Source organism: Neodiprion fabricii, chromosome 4 (genome assembly GCF_021155785.1).
Source record: "Neodiprion fabricii isolate iyNeoFabr1 chromosome 4, iyNeoFabr1.1, whole genome shotgun sequence".
Classification (NCBI taxonomy): domain Eukaryota; kingdom Metazoa; phylum Arthropoda; class Insecta; order Hymenoptera; family Diprionidae; genus Neodiprion; species Neodiprion fabricii.
Window position 1 is genome coordinate 9,467,034 of NC_060242.1, and position 16,648 is coordinate 9,483,681.

The 16,648-nt window shown below is 36.3% G+C and overlaps 1 protein-coding gene across 1 annotated transcript in view; it reads right to left on the reverse strand.

Moving 5' to 3' along the window:
* Positions 1-7,867: 7,867 nt before the first annotated feature.
* The window catches only part of LOC124181388 (ankyrin repeat domain-containing protein 17), a 45,917-nt gene continuing 37,136 nt past the window's right edge, over positions 7,868-16,648 (reverse strand). The window contains exons 22-29 of the mRNA XM_046567917.1: positions 16,067-16,387; positions 15,732-15,926; positions 15,326-15,473; positions 14,938-15,148; positions 13,095-13,918; positions 10,944-12,203; positions 8,927-9,115; positions 7,868-8,830 (exon numbers count right to left, since the gene is read on the reverse strand). Of these exons, the coding sequence (XP_046423873.1) occupies positions 8,807-8,830; positions 8,927-9,115; positions 10,944-12,203; positions 13,095-13,918; positions 14,938-15,148; positions 15,326-15,473; positions 15,732-15,926; positions 16,067-16,387 (3,172 nt within the window). The 3' untranslated portion in view covers positions 7,868-8,806. The remainder of the gene's footprint in view (positions 8,831-8,926; positions 9,116-10,943; positions 12,204-13,094; positions 13,919-14,937; positions 15,149-15,325; positions 15,474-15,731; positions 15,927-16,066; positions 16,388-16,648) is intronic.

Here is a 16,648-nt window from a genome sequence, read left to right on the forward strand (position 1 = left end):
TACTCATAAATTGTAACAAAAGTTTGTCATTCGCAAAAGTTATAAAAAATCGTATCTTTCATAAATAAGACTCATTATAACCTGGTGAAAACTCTTAGTTTTTTAATCGTAAGTGACATATGTATATTAAAAATTTGAGGGAAGACAAGTTTGTACGAAACCAGTAACTGAAAACTTTTACAAAAAAGTTGAAAAAACGGTACGAGTTCTAGGTCCTAGGTAGCGACAAAAAGAAAGTTTTCCATCACGTGGTAGGATGTATACACAAAGATTCACATCACTTCAATAGTTGCTTTTTTGTTTTCATTTTACTAATTTTTGTTAAAATTATTGTGTAGTATAGTGCCGGTCAAAATCAATTAACAAAGCATACGTTCAATGCAGAACGACGACGAAAAGGACAGACAGGTGATCGTATTGAAGTCACTTGGATTCATATGGAATCGTCAAAAGTCACGTGAAGTTGCATTAGCCGACGTGAGTGAGTGTATACGTATGTAGGTACCTGAAGTCATGTATAGTCGGTTGAAGTCCTAAAGTGAAGGTAGGCATACCCAATTCCAGAAGTGGTTATCCTCGTTGTTTCCTACTGGAGCAATTTTGAAGTCGGTTAAAGAAAAGAGTACAGAATAAAAACTAATAAAAAGCTACCCGAATCGAACCTGCATCTTTCTGTATTAGAAATTCAACCTAAGATTACTGTATACGTTTGCCATAACAATGCGGAGGAATGGTGAGATAATAATTACACTGGTAAGATAATCGACTGAATTAGTCCATCGACCTCCACTTTTGACTTCATAATCGCGTTCAGCAAATCGATATAGATAGGAAGTAATGGTTCTCGTCCCAGCACAACAAATTTTTTCTCAGACCCGTGTAATTAAAAAAAAAACTCAATTATTATTAACTTTCTAATGGTTCATTAAAGAAACGTCAATTACTAATTACTGTTATATTTTATACATGAAGGAGCACAAAGAAAATTCGATTAAGCGTCAATCCTGTACTTGCAAGAAATGAATTTTATAAGAATAAAAAATATAAAGAGGTTTAATTGAATTTTCCCAAGTGAAACTGGTCGGTACGATCGTGGGCAGAGATCCCGAGTGGGTTAGAATCTACACAGCGCCTGTCGGTACGTTACCGACGTGCCAAACGATTGTTCACCATTTTCTCGCCTGACCCAAATACTTTGGCGGCCTTATATCGATAAGTATCCACCGCGGTTTCTGTACATACATGCTCTGATCCTGGAACCTTCACTCAAGTTTTTAAGGTAAAAATAAAAAATTATGATTGGGTTGAAATGTAGCGCTGTGGTTGCAGTGTACACCGGGATATGGGAATCCTTCAATGTTCAGGTCTTTAACCCTTGCCGTTTTCGAGAAACACGATCATGAATTTGACGAGTTTTTTGAATTGGACTTTCATCTTCAAATGTTCAGCACTTCCTGACGCGGAGAAAATATACGATCCAGTGTATTTTTTGTGTAAAAAAGTTCTATAACCGAATATGAAATCTATTTTGAAGTAGATCTTCAGAAAGCGCCAAAAGAACACGTTTTTTTTACTTTCTGCGCAATGTGTAAGCGAACTCCAAAAAATTAATTGTTCTTGTTTGTTTGTTTCAAAAACTAAACATTTAGGTGAATATCATGAAATTTTTGGAGTGGAATGAAAATGAGATCCTAATTAAATTGGTACAACTGTTGCAGATATCTCGAACTTTGCGAATATTTTGAAGAAAAATAATTTTATCGACGGCCACGGACCAAAAGGGTGTAGTCCACGGATTCTGACTTGTGACAACTATTCTGCTATGAGAGCGTGAATCACAGCAATTTCGCTGCCTTACCGTCAGGAGGGCGTATACTCATAATTATTTTTTATATTTGTAGGATACGCTCTTGTGGTAGAATGTGAGCTCAATTTTTCCATGTTTCAATCGGCCGGTTACAGCCAGAATGACGTGACCGTCGAAAATTGAAAAAAATCGGGGTTACGCTTTGTAGGTGGAACGCAGCCTCAGTTTTTCCGATTTCAAACGTCTTGCTTCGCCAAGGGTGCATTTTTTTTGACGATGGCCGTCTATAAAAGACGTACTCAACGTCCAAAAGAACTGAAACCCCGCAATGAGCGAGTATATTTGAATATCAATTAACCCATAAAATAATGGTTATAACAGAAGAAAGATTGATTGATTGTGTGTTTGTTTATGCCCTCATTATACCTTGAGACAATTACTGTTAATAGCGGTGTTCACAAAACCAAATATAAGTAAACAAAGAATAAACGAAATAAAGTAATACATAGTATGATATAAAATAATATAAAATAGAAATAGATAAAAATATAACAATGTTGAATAGCGATATATTTATGACGACAGCATAATTCTAAGCAGAAGAACCATTCTTAGAAAACAGGTGAGTAAATGATTTGGTCTTTAATGCGTTGAGAGTCGGCGATCATGATTACACTTCAGGCGGAAAAGAATGCAAGAAATAGACTACCGATGGCAAAAATGTAACTGCGCGATGATTTGAAATGCGAAATACAGCAGTAGCCTACCTAGTAGAAATCTAGTAAAGAGCTCCAAGATATAAGATGGAGATCTTTCTTGGGGCACATTGAAAACAAAATGACAAGCAAGTAGGTATAAAAGCGCGTAAATCTAACTGTGAACTAGCCAAGTTGCCTATGACATAGAGTGATATTATACATATATCTAATGCACGAGTTTTCAAGTTTCTCAACCCTTTCATGTTCTTCATCGGTTGAGTCATTGAGAGAATAGAATAAAACAGCATTTTTATTTATCCATAACAATATTGGATATGATTACAAACGTAATCAAAAGTAGAAAGAAACCGAAAAAAACATACATACATACATGTCGGAGGTAGCAACATATGAAAAACAATATGATTAAAAAAAGCAAATACTCAAGAGAAAAATGAGCGACATGTATAATAAAGCAAACTTATGACTACAACTAAGGCCAGGGCCGAATCACGATATACGCCAAATCGATCCTAAATCCTAAAATTATAGATAACGAAAAGAATATGACAAATAAAAATACTATTTTCTTCATGTCATTTCGAAATAGGTGTTTAATACTTTAATGGAAGTACACGCGCCGACGCAAACGGTCAACAACACTGAATTCGGTTTTTCCAGATTCTTAGGTTATACAGGTTGTCATGTTTTATATATTTTTAAAATGATATATCAATGACAGAAAGCTCGTTTGACTCAAAATAATCACTCGCATTCCCTTGCGTATTTTAGGTTTGCAAGTTGCTGTTAACATGGAATTTTTCAGTATAGAGCTTAGTTTCCATAAGGTTATTGGATTTTTGAGGAATTGAAAGCATTTTATATAAAATCAATTAAATCCCAGGTACTTTAGAAGCTGAGTTACATTTTTATGTAACTAGCTGCGCTCTGTGTAGTTAAGGGGCAGTCGAATCATTGAATCATTCTCACATTGATCTTCCTGCTTCTTGTCTATTTAATAGATTATAAGGGTATTTTCGTATTGAACTGATTGCGTGAGTTGCTGATTTAATTCAAAAAATTTTAAACTTGTACAAATTTTTCAACCAAAAAAAAAACAAACAACTTAAAAATAAAACCTCGGACACCGGGCGCCCCCCAGACAGCTTGGCGTGCTGGGTAATTCGGCCCTGACTAAGGCTAAACTAAATTCAAATAAATTACGTCTGAACTAGGTCTACAAGGCGCTAACGAAACTAAGGTCCTATGACGACCGATCGAGCTCTGTCTGAAACAAGTATTCTCGTAGAAGACCTGAAAAGAGAGAGTGTGCAAGATTCACGTAGATTTGAGGGTAGCGATTCCCAAAAATGTATAGCAGAAACAGAAAAACATCGCAGATAACAATCAGTGGCAAAACGGGGAATGACAAAATCACATCTTTCCCGCCTGGATTTGCCGTAGGTCGCAAGGTTACGACTGGTGAAGAGAGCACGCAGGTAGGAAGGTGAGCCTGAAAAAAGCCGACGAGAGGCCGAAAGCTGCCGCAGCACACAATGCACTCGATTAGAGAGTGCATTAATTATGGATAACCGTGAAAGTTTGGAATCGAAGAGGACTCCTAGATCGCGAACTGTAGGTGAGAAACAAAAACGCGCATCGTCCAAAAGGACCGGCGGAAGCCCCAGGTTGGTTAGTTTTACGATGAAGGGGGAGAGAGAGAGAGAGAGAGAGAGGAGAGAAAAAACTACCGTGAAAAATAAATGTTTGACACACATATGAAGAATATTTTTTTAGTATATTAAGTATAATACTTACCATTAATTGAATTAAAGAACAAAATTCCGTTTGTTTTTAGCGATTTGTCGCAAATAAATTATTGAATAGGAACGCACATAATTAATTAAGTTGTCCTCCAAGTGCGGAATATCTAATTTTTTGGATTTCTATTACTGGTATATTGTGATCAGCCGTTTACAAATTTTTCGTGGGCTACACCCTCTTGTTCTTCAGCCCTCAATATGATATTATATCCTTATTTGGGAAAGTATGTCTGCAGTTTTCCGGACACCCTATAAGATTGTTAGTAGAACTCCGAACTTTTTCTATTGATGTGAAATTTTAACGACCAGTAAAATGTCATAAAACAAGTAGTTCTCTACTTGTAGCGTAGAGAACAAAACTTGTTATTCAATTACAAAGATTAGGTTACCAACGTATAACGATGCATATTTAGAAAAAAAATCTTTACTTCGTACCTTTAGGAATACCTGAAATTTAGTAAACCATGATGAGCAAAACATACCCTTATTTTTAAAATTGCGCAATAATGATTTTTCCCTTATGTTTCGTTACATTACGTTACTACCTTCAGCCTCATATTCAATTTGCAACCTAATTGTTAACCATCAAGCTATTTCACTTCTTTACGAAAACAAATCGTATTAACGGGAAACATACAATAAGCATGTTAACATTGATTATTAAAATGTTTTTTGAAGTCAAATTTTTCTATGTCATGAAACTTTTTTTAATTGAACATTTATCTGAATATCGCCCATAGCAGATACTGGCATGATTTCATATCTTTAGTGATCTTCGGTCAACGCAAGAAAGTACACTTACTCCGTGCAAGATAATTACTTGATAGTCTGATACCTGGCTTAAAAGCGAGCATCGAACGAACCGTGTGTATGTGTACGTGTCTTCTGATTTAGATAAAAGTACAAATAAAAATGATCTTGATACAAATACAAGATACTAGAATTAAACATTTACAGAATATCTAAATATTTTCCAAGACTCGTTGTAAATCGAATAGAAAAGGATACCGCACATCCTACTCATTGCTTGTACCATCTACACCAACGAAAACGGAGCAAAGCATTCTGTATTTTGATGTTATGTAGTAGAAATACAATCAGGGATAAATATCGCTTAAGAAATGTAATGACGACAAACATGTAGTTGTTCGAAGTATTGAAATTAAACGAAATACGTTATTTCGCGAAACATAGCTAAGAACAATTAGTTTCCACGTATCGGCTGAATTGTACGACGGAGATAATAAAACAATCACGTATTCAAGAGTCAGAAAGTTCACTCTCGCGACTGGATATTTCGTTATACACAAAATAATAAGCGCAAGCACGTTGAAAATATTGGTCTCCACGTTACTTCGTGACCGGTAACGCGATATAATCGCAAGATATAATTGTAAAATAACACATATTTTTGGCGGGTGATAAAAAAAAATCGTTAAAATGCGTTTGTGGAATTTTATGGGAAATACTTAATTTTCTCTAAATATAATACGCAATAGTGACTAACTCAACGGAGATTTCGTACAATTAATTATTTCTTCTGCGTTGTAATCAACATACTCGTAGACATGATACGTATTGTGTCTGAATGATGTCACGACGAGAGTTTAGAAATGTATAATATTAGCATAGAGCCCTTGAATCAAATTCAATTGTGACATATATATATATAGATTTGCTTTATTGTTATATGTCATATAATAGTTCTGTATCATATATCGCAATTGTCATAAAACAAATTTGAAATGAGATTCAAATCATACTGGTCTATACTTTTAAAGATAAATAAAATTTTCCACCTAATACAGAACCGGAACTAAAATCGCGTGATCGATAAAATTATTAATTATTATAAACGAATACGCGGGGTTCGTTTCAATTACATGGTACAGACGTCGGGCAGTATCGAACACTTGCTGAAATATTTGCTAACGTCGTTTATAGCTGTACAATTAAAAACGAATGTCGTTTATATTCATGTGTATTTGGGTGGTTCGAGAAAGAATATTTTTTTTTCTTGAAACACCCAAATGTGTATATAAAGTTCCATAGCATGTTTTACGCATCATACTGTGACTGTAGCAGCTGACGTTCTATTTATATTAAAATTGTAATAAACTTTACGTACAACAATAATGGTACTAGAAATGTGTAACAATTTAGGTTGTATTTTAATTTTGCGATAGATTGCCGATTTCAACGATAAACAATATTTAGTACCTACATGATTAAGTTGTTAATATAAAATGTCCGTGAGTACCAACATTTTGAATACCTGTCGCGACAAAATAAAATAAAATTCAACGCTTATAATATTCGTAAAAAATGCCTCTAAAAAGTGTATAGCCCCAAAACTGCGTAGGTTTTTGTATTCATTCCATATAAGTCAAAGGCAATCTTTCTCCGAGTGGTAGATTCTCTCACCTAGTGAATTGCAACAAGTTGGTTTCTTTTTTGTAAATGTCGGTCGTTTCGTAGTAGAGACTGTTTTTATAAATGAATTGTTACACTCCTGTCTATTTTTCGTAATTATTATGAAATGCAATAATTTCAGTTGCATTTTTTTAACATTTAGATTTTTCAAGACTATTACACGATTCAGTGAGTAAAAGTTATTTCGGCAATTCTCTCAACTATTGACGATAAGCAAGATTGTAGAAATTGCTTATTTAATTGAAGTTTACTGAAATTTTTTATAATACAAAAGAAACATAGTTACAGCGTTATTCGATACAACAACATTGTTTTAACAATTAAATGACATTTTTTTCAGAAAAGCAATAGTAATGGGTACAGTATAAGTTGGATAAAGATCAAATTTTCAGTATCCACATAAAATGATCAATTCAATCTTGAACGGAATACAAATCGTGTACTACCCTACGTACTACCCAAATCGGTAATAATTTTGTCAGCAGCAGAAACAGACATTACGCATTGTCACCTGAAAATATTACGAACATATTCTCTTAAAATTAGGACGTTGCTAAGTAAAATGAAAACATCGTATTTGGTAATTCGTGGAGCCAGATGGAAGATATATGTAAAAGTAGTGTTCCGCCAAGCACTTTATATGTTGGTATTATTAATGCTATATCATGTATATATATCGTAAGTCTCGTGAAGTTCTGTGTTTAATCCAGAGAACATATTTTCATAAGCATACTTCCCATAGAATCATTTGTCAAGTAGCAATGATAAACTCAATGTTCGTTGTCCCATCTTCATATCAGTTTTTCGCAAGAAACACACTTTTGCTAGAATCTTAAAAATTAGTTACGAATCTAGACCTTCAATAATATATCCCGGCGATTCAATGGTATTTCAGTGATACCGGAGCAGATAACCAAATATATTTGATGGTTAATTGGTGCATGTTCTTTCCCGTGCCCCTTTCAATATTGTTCAGCAAAATAATTATTTCAAATGATACGTAATTGAACGACTTATCCTGTAATTGTGTGGAAGCAAAAATAGTCTACTTTTGTTCCAAGCCTCTCCCAACCACTCGTCGATTTTTTTGACATTTATTTTTATGCTTTAAAAGGGGATTGTTCTTCAATTTGGTTATTTTTTTCATTCGTCAGTTTTTTTTTTTTTTTTTTTTTGATTTTCACTTTTTTCGCGGTATGGAAGTAATTGGAATTCCACCACAAATTAATTATTTACATAATCATGGTATATTCATATTATTTCAAATAGTTATTATATCATTCTTATAGCGAATAGTAATAGATAATCATATAGGTACTTTCAACATAAATAAATCAAAAAAGGTTATTTACTGATCATGATGAAACAGTCAATCACTGATAAAGAGCCGTTGTGCACACAATTGCTACTAGAGAAGCCAAAGGCAACATAATAATATATATTTCAATATATTTTTTTTTCTTTTACTTTTTTGTGACGAGCCTGGCAAGTATCGTAGTTTATAAAGTTAGACAGATAGGTAAACCGTCCCAATGACAGAATGAAACAGTCACCATCATCAGCATATCATTATCAATTAGCACGTACGGAGCATGCAACTATCGTGGGACAACAATCGTATTTTTATTTCATTTATTTTATTTTTAGTATTTTTCTTTCTTCATTTTTTCCATTTTTCTCATTTAACTGACGTTACGACCGTCGCATTGAACGCCGTTTAAACGAATCCTGATCGCGGTCCATCGTTAGTTCACATACGCCATATTTATTAATTATTGGTATCGAATAAGTATAGTTGATAATAGCAATAAATTGAAGTAAGGATTTACCATCTTATCACCTAGCATGACAAGTAATATGGATCTGTGTGTCAATGAATATAGGTAGTATTGTAATTTTATGTAGTTAACTAGAAACATCGCTCAATGCATGCCAGGATTTTCTTTTTTCTTTTTTTTTTTCTCAAATCTACTTCTACTCCATATCCCAGTACTGTCAGCCCACATGTTCTTTGAGACGAGGTATCGACGAAAGGCTTTCAAGATTTAATGCGCCCATTTGTTCCACCCCTAGGACAGCAAATAAGCAAATTATTTCTAATTAACAATACCATCCACGGTTAAAATATACAATATGGACCATTCTATCGCTTTCAGGATTCTCACCGTATGCTGTTTATCTTGCACAGAGTCGGGCATCCCCCAAGCAGGTGGTTCCATCTTAGCAGATTCATTCGGAGGTATTTCAGGTAATCCGGCAGCACCAAACTGGCCGGGTAACATAGCCAGACTTGGCATCATAGAAAGTGCAGTAGTACTTCCGTTAGGAAATGGTGGCGGATTATCCATATGACCCTATAATGCATTGGACACGTGTTAAAGGCACAGAAGTTTTCAATCTTTCTTGGACAAAGACTATTTCAAAGAATCTTTATTCTTGCTACAACATGGTATATGGGAGAAATTTTCAACTCTTCGCCTATTCATTGCTCTTTTAAGTTTCTTGATAGTGAATATCAATCGCTTAGCAGGAGAATAATGATAGGATATTTTGTTGTTCACTAAAGTCTTAACAAGGCCACAGATTTATTTTTGTATGAAAATTGATTTAAAACGTTAGAAAACTATCTCGACCCCAACCAAGTTGAAACTAAGATACAAGTAATCAATGATCCATATTACGTATAGATAAAAATGCAGCGACAATTGAGAGTTTGAGATGAGCTACTTTTCACGTTTTCACAAATGATAGATCTTTTACTATGCACGTTACCGTGGATTTGTGACCATAAAAAGTGGATTTTAAGACTTTTGGACCCCTCTCTCTCATGTAGTCCATGGTGCCCCCCCTCCCCCCCTCGCTGCCCCCCAGAAAGGCAAAATGTTTGGGGAAAAAATTAAAAATTATTTAAACAAGTAGTCTTTGTTAAAGTTTCATTATTCTAATACATCCAAAGGAACAACTGGCAAGGCCAGCCATGCATGCAGGAAAAGATTTCTTCTCAGCGTTTTCATGATATTAATATTGAACACAGAAAAATGAATTGGAATGCATCAATTAGAAAACCATGTATTGCAGACTAAGATCGCCCCCTCTACACTCCGTATGCTTTCATCTCAACTCCCCCCCACAATCCCGCTACTATAGCCCCTACAATCGAGAATTCAACCCGAGAAAGCTACAAAGCGTTTCATTATATCAAATATCATACCCAATGGTGATCGATCAAATGCATGCCTGTAGTATTTTTGACAAATAAAAAGGATTCAAAATTCGAATACCACTTTTCGTATGAGGATGAGAGAATTGATACAGAAAATAAGACTGCATGGAACATAGCACAGTCCAAATCTCTAGTTAGGGAAAAACAAAACCATTGAAAAAATCTTTGGCAAAGTCATTTAAACCGGTGATGCGCATCACAAACGAAACGACATTCTTATTACTATGTAATAATATTGAATCTGAAAAAATTAAAAAAATATAATCTGAGATATCAACAAGTTGAGCAAAGATTTGATAATTGGAACATTAAAAATTATTTAACTTGACTGTTTTTGAGCCAATTCAAATATTTGTGGGCTCATTTTGCTCTCTGACCAGATCGCTACAAAATGTTCCGGAAAAAATCGAGAAAATCTTACATTACAGTGATAGCCATTTGTTCCACCGTACTTACACAAATATATTTTTACCCACTCTGGAGATAATCTTTTGTTAAACATTTATCAGGCGATCAATCATTGCAGATCTTTATAGTGAATTAAATAAACCAAAAATATCGAGAATCAGATCAGCAACACCAAAGTTTGATCATTTTAAATCTTTCATTTATAAAATATATCTGCAAATCGTTGATATTTTAGCACGTATTATTCGAATTTCCTCAGATTCATTTCTGTTACATAACACAGACGTTATTGCATTCATGTTCAGTATAATTGGTGCAAATAAAATTGCTGAATGTCTTTAAAACAGTTTTTATATATTTCCAATTTTTGATTCAGGTTGTGGTCCTATTCGTCCGTAATGTCAGATTTACAAATACCTAGTCGCTGGTTAAATTTATGGCGATATTTGTTTTTGTTTCTGCACGGCATCAAATTCTTTGCCTTCGAACAGTTCAATCAGGAGTAGGAATATTGTTTTAACCAAGTGAACAAAGAAAATAGTAAGACATACTTGGAAAGTGGATTCCATCATTTGATGAAGTTCGACGTCAACGTTGGACATACGATTGTATGCAGTATTTGAGCGAAACATTTGATTTCTGTCCATTCCTGGAGTAAGATTAGCCCAAGATCCAACTAATTTTTCATTATTAAGCATCCAGTTCATAGAATCTGCATCACCTCCCGGTCCCATCCCCGTTGTATAATTTTTCCAAGCTCTTTCAGTACCAATCGGCCGTGGCACCTTCCGATCTTCGATTTTCAGCTGATTCATTTCTTGCTGTACCTGTGCAGGCGAGGACGGAGACATCGCCGGTGAACCTCCGTTTTCAAGGCCCGTTATCAAGTCGATACCTCCAGGCTGACCGCCCATATTTGCCAAGTGATTGGAAAATCCTATTTGACCCATCATCGGGTCCTGATGAGGAGGATAGCTGTTGTGCTGCGGCGGTGCAAAGGGCCACCGGGTTTGACCGTTTGTCGATATATTCGCGTTCGGGGTTCCCCTTGTCTGGGTCTGATATTTTCCCAAAGGATAATTGCCAAGCATCGCCAAGTTTGTGGACTGCAGGGCTGACGGAGGTGGTGCAGGTACTGCGGCAAACATGTTTGGATGAATTCCGGCACCAGCATTGAACATTGGTACTTGTGGTTTGTTGCTGATATGGAGAGAGCTTGAAAAATCCGGTGCTCTAGGGTTTAGCCTCGACATGCTGACGGTGGTGTTTACCGATGCAGATTGCGGCATCGTTTGCGTGAAGCTCTGTATGTGAGGGTGAAAAGGCATCATTGGGTGACCAGGTTGAGCCTCGTTGTTCGGCACCATTTTCAACAGGTTCGAATTCACGTTGGGATGCTCGAACCCGGCATTGTTTCCCTTGAATAATCCAACGTCCAGAGTCTGCTGCGAAGCTGATGGCATAACGTGCTGTGGCTGGTGAGGCGCGTTGTTCCTCGAGTTCATATCACCCTGAAAAACTGGCCTGTTGAATTGCGTCATACCACCTCCCATTTCAATATTTTGCTGAGGCATGACCGGACGCGCTACCGCCAGACTTCCAGGTGCTTTCGAAGGGAGCTGTGCTTCGTTATAATTCGATGACTGGTATTGAACGATACTCGGCGGTTGGATAGGGTTGTGTACTGCCGAGGGCGACACTCCACTTCCAATGCTAGTCCCCGAGGTGCTGTTGCCCCCGCTGCTTGATTTACTGGACACCGGCGAACAGACAGTCGTGCCTCTGTATCCTGGAGCTTTGGACGCATCCACCTGGAATAAAAAATGAAAATTGCCATTAACTTTCTTACTTACCTACACGGTGATATCCCGTGTACGGAAGGAAAACGCAACACATGTTCCAAAAGACGTATCCTAATTTCCGAAATCAAACTAGAATAATTTTTTGTAAGGTTTGAAAGTTTGTGAATTTTGATATTTTCATCTATTTATTAATTGATGTCGAAATCAGAGGATTGAAAAAAAGGATCCTTCGATCAACAGCCGAATTAAAAATGACAGTGAAAGCTGATAATATATGTAGTATGAAAAATCCTCAGTGAACCTGGAGATTCTGTTTTCTGATGAACTAAATTGACAAAATTCTAGAATTTGAATTGCGGAAAATAGAGTCGATTCTACAAGATGGTGAGCAAGCATAACCGAAAGAGGTAAGGCTAAAATTTTCATTGTAATAAGAAACATAAGTATTGAAAATCCTTGCCATACAACAGATACCTCCCCGAATTTTTAAAACTACAAATAATGGATAATTGTTAGCTAATGTCTCTAATAATGATTAAAGGTTCACTGTTTGAGAAATTGTAATATTTCCGAAATCGTATGACATGAGTAATATACCCGCAATACGACCCACCAATGTACAAAAGATGTAACAATCTTTTGTTTGATCAGCTTCATTCTTTTACCTTTGATTTCGAGGTAGATTTAGACATTTTTTTAATAATATCTGCCGAAAAATTTCCCTTTTTATTACAGCTATAGATTGTATTTTATTATATCAAGTAATAAAGTCAGCTCGATTAAAGAAAAAAGGATCCTGTTTCAGATATTACAGTGGTCTTTAATTTGCGTATAAACATTATAAACATTGTAAACAATGGACACTGTCAATTCAGATTTTGTAAGATATTCAATACTAACCTGAGGAGGAATGCTGTCGATAAACTTATTGTTGGATGAACCGGAAGTGTTGACTGTTACGCCGCCACCAGCAACAGTTGCAAAATTCATTCCTTTCTGGGATTCGTTGTCCCGGCCTCCCCACATAGATTGTTGAGTAACTTTAGTAAAGGTGTCATTGAACAATGAGTACTCGAGAGGTGTGTTGGACGATTGCTGCTGTTGTTCTTGCATGGAAGGTGCGATCGGGGTGGAACTGCGTATCTGCTGCTGCTGCTGTTGCTGTTGGGGTTGTTGTTGCTGCTGTTGCATTGTCGAAGGTTGCGTCACCGATGGAGGTGAAGGCGTCACTCGTACAGAGCTTGCCGAGGTTGAGACGACAGTGTTCTCTGACCCGCTCGACGTTCCTTGACCCATGGAAGGCAGAGTTCCGTTGGGACCAGGTGAAAAAGGAATTTTTCCTGGATAATGAGATGGCATTGTCGGCGGCGCGGAAAGCGTAGGCAGTGGTCGGCAGTGTTTCGGTGATGTGCTCGGTAAAGTTTGTTGCGGAGATGTCTGAGGAGTCGTCGGCGCCGTTGACGACATCACCGTAATTCCAGTAGCTGCTTGGGATGGTTTTTGTTTATGTGCAATGGATTGCAACGATGGCATAATTGTAGAAGATGTATGTGCCGAGGCAGTGATTTCCGATAGTTTTGCGGCGAATGTTTGCGTTGTACTTGTTGTTACGATCTTTGTTGCTCTCCCTGCAGTCATAATTGCGCTTGTATATGACATTGTTGTCTTTGTATTAGTCGACGAAGCTAATTGAGCCGCCGCAACGGCTTGTGCTCGTTTTTCAGCTACAAAACAAAATAGTTTTCAAATAATGGATAAAAATAATTTCTCTAGTATCAAATTTTTTTTTCTTTCCATTTTGAGGAATTTTTCTTTTCAAATTTGAGAATTTTCAAGTTTTTGATTTTATCAACAACAAATTGAAATTAATAATTCACATAAGTAGGCTGGTGAACTTAGGAAGAGCCGAAAAGCTATTATTCTATTTTGCACTAGAATGCTACGTTAACTAGACTCAGGTTTCGCTGCAATTTGAAACCATTTCTGTGTCAACACATCAAGATATTCCCTTAAAGCTTAGCGTACGATTTCGTTAACGTTGAAGATTTATACCGAATTGCCCGGAAATAAAACGACTTTTAGTATCGAAAGTACAATGCTGCTATGAATTTTGAAAAAGCTTAATTTTTTCAAAATTTTCATAAGTCATTTCAATTCCACAAATTACATAAATTTTTTCCGTGAAGTTTCATTTCAAATTTATAATTAACCCCTACAGGACCGGAAGGCCGATATATCGGCTCGAAAGTAGTGTCATCTTCGTCACCAACCCAATGACATAGATAGTAAAGTTCTAGGATTTCAAACTAAAAAGTTGAAAAAAATTTCAAAGACCGGTAAGGGTTAAATATTTACGACAAATGCAATACAGTTCATCTGTATTTGGGTATATTGTATCTCTCAAGTAACGTGCTAATAAGTGATCAATTTGTCAAAATTTATGCAGTGAAACTTGAATGGTAAAAACTGTTTCGGTTTCTGAAAACGGTTCGACTTTTTCAATTGTTACCTAAATTCAGTCTCACCATTTCATGATTTTTGTTCTTTTTCTGTCACAGAAAACTAGTTAGAAAAGAAAAAAAAAAAAAAAACGCCGAAAAGAATAACTCTTTTAAAAACCTAGCTTTTTCACAATGGTCGACTTGTATTCCTAGAATACGTATATCATCTTTTTATGAATTTTAAACTCCAAGAAGTTGATCAATCCGAATATACGAATTCAAGCATATCAATTGCTTCATACCTGCTGCGACTAGTCTTGGTGCAGTTGCTCGAGGTATGGAAGCAGGAAAGGCTCCAGCAATTTTCACAGTAGATGATGGTCGAAGGGACGGTAACAATTGGCCAACAGATGCTACTCCTGGCATGTAGCCAGCTTTGTTTATCTGCGATCCTCCAACGTTGCAAACCAGACTAGGAGGTTTATTTGTTGGTCCTACTTTTGTTTTTGTAGCCTATGAAAAAATAAAACTTGTGATCAATTATGCCTGTGCAGACAATTTTGACGACGATCATCGTATTTATATTCTTATGCAAAACAATCGCAAAATTTTCGAACCCCTCGCCACGCCGTACTCTTACAACTCCAAAATTAATAGAAAAGTGAAATTGTTAAAAAATAAATAACTTACCGTGAGAGCAGGAATAGTTTTATCCCAAGATGAGGGAGTGATAACATTGAGCTTAGTTTTTGGTAGCATCTGCAGTATGTCAACGTCGGGGTCCTTGATCAATGTAGCTATCAGCGAGTGTGCTTGCTTCGTAGCGTCGGATGATCCCCTGAAACAAAGATTTGAAATGATACTAGGTCTTTCAAGGGTTTTATAATGTCAAATGAAATTCGACTCGTGAAGTATCCGTCTTTAGACGCATGTTTAATGCTTTCTGCAGTTCTCATGGAAAAAGAATGCCAGTCTACGCATTCATTTATTTTGCATCATCAAAAGCTCGTTCCACAATTTTATAAATATCCAAGACTATAGTAAGTCACTCACATCCAAGTTCATTTATCGAAAATTTCACAGATAATTTACTTACTTTATCGTTATAATTCTTTCACCCTGGCCTTTACTCTGCTTCTCGACTTCGATGTGCGCTCCAGTTGCACCGCGAATGGCGTTTATGTTACTGCCCCCTCTACCAATTACCCTACTAATGGCATTCAAAGGGACAGAGACTTTCTTCGAACGGAACGGTGAGTTCATAAATCTTCCAGAGTCATCAGATTGTCCCCTGTTAAATAAGAGCAACCATATTTTAGTAATAAACAAAAACAAAACGATCGAAAATATTTGGCTAATAAAAAATTCGTTTTTCGCTTCAAGTTGAGGTAAAAAAAATAAATGGTCAATTTATAACAATCTTGTGCTTACTTTCGAACAACTTCTTTCCAGCCTTCATCCCGTTTCCCACCCTGTTTGGGGCTGGTAGAATTATTAGACTTGATAGAGGTATTAAGACTGTCGTTATCATACTGAATACTGTAAGACTTTTTCCCCTTGCCCGGCATGTACGTCTCGTTACCAGTGGCTTCGAAATCTTCCCTATCGGCTGGATGCCTTGATGACTCAAATACAAGTTGCCCTTTGAGTTTTCGCTCACTCGAACTAACCGCCGCTGCTGTGGCTGCCCTTGTATTGGACACAGATGGAGAAGTGCTAGGCATTCCACCAATATCATTTGATGATACTCTTCTGCAAAAAAAAAAAAAACTTTTCGTTAAACCTAATTACTTTCGTTTTAGAGTACAATTAGTTTTTCACTTTCCACACGTTTCTCTTGAGTTTTTGGTTAGATACAATAGGACACATTCAAACTGGTAAAAAAATAAGAAATAACGCTATGGAGGTAGCTCAATTGTGACCGACCCAACTTTCTCGCATTTGTGATCATTGTAACACAGAACTTTGAAGGAAAAATATTTCTGGTCTTCATATATACATAAATTAGAATAT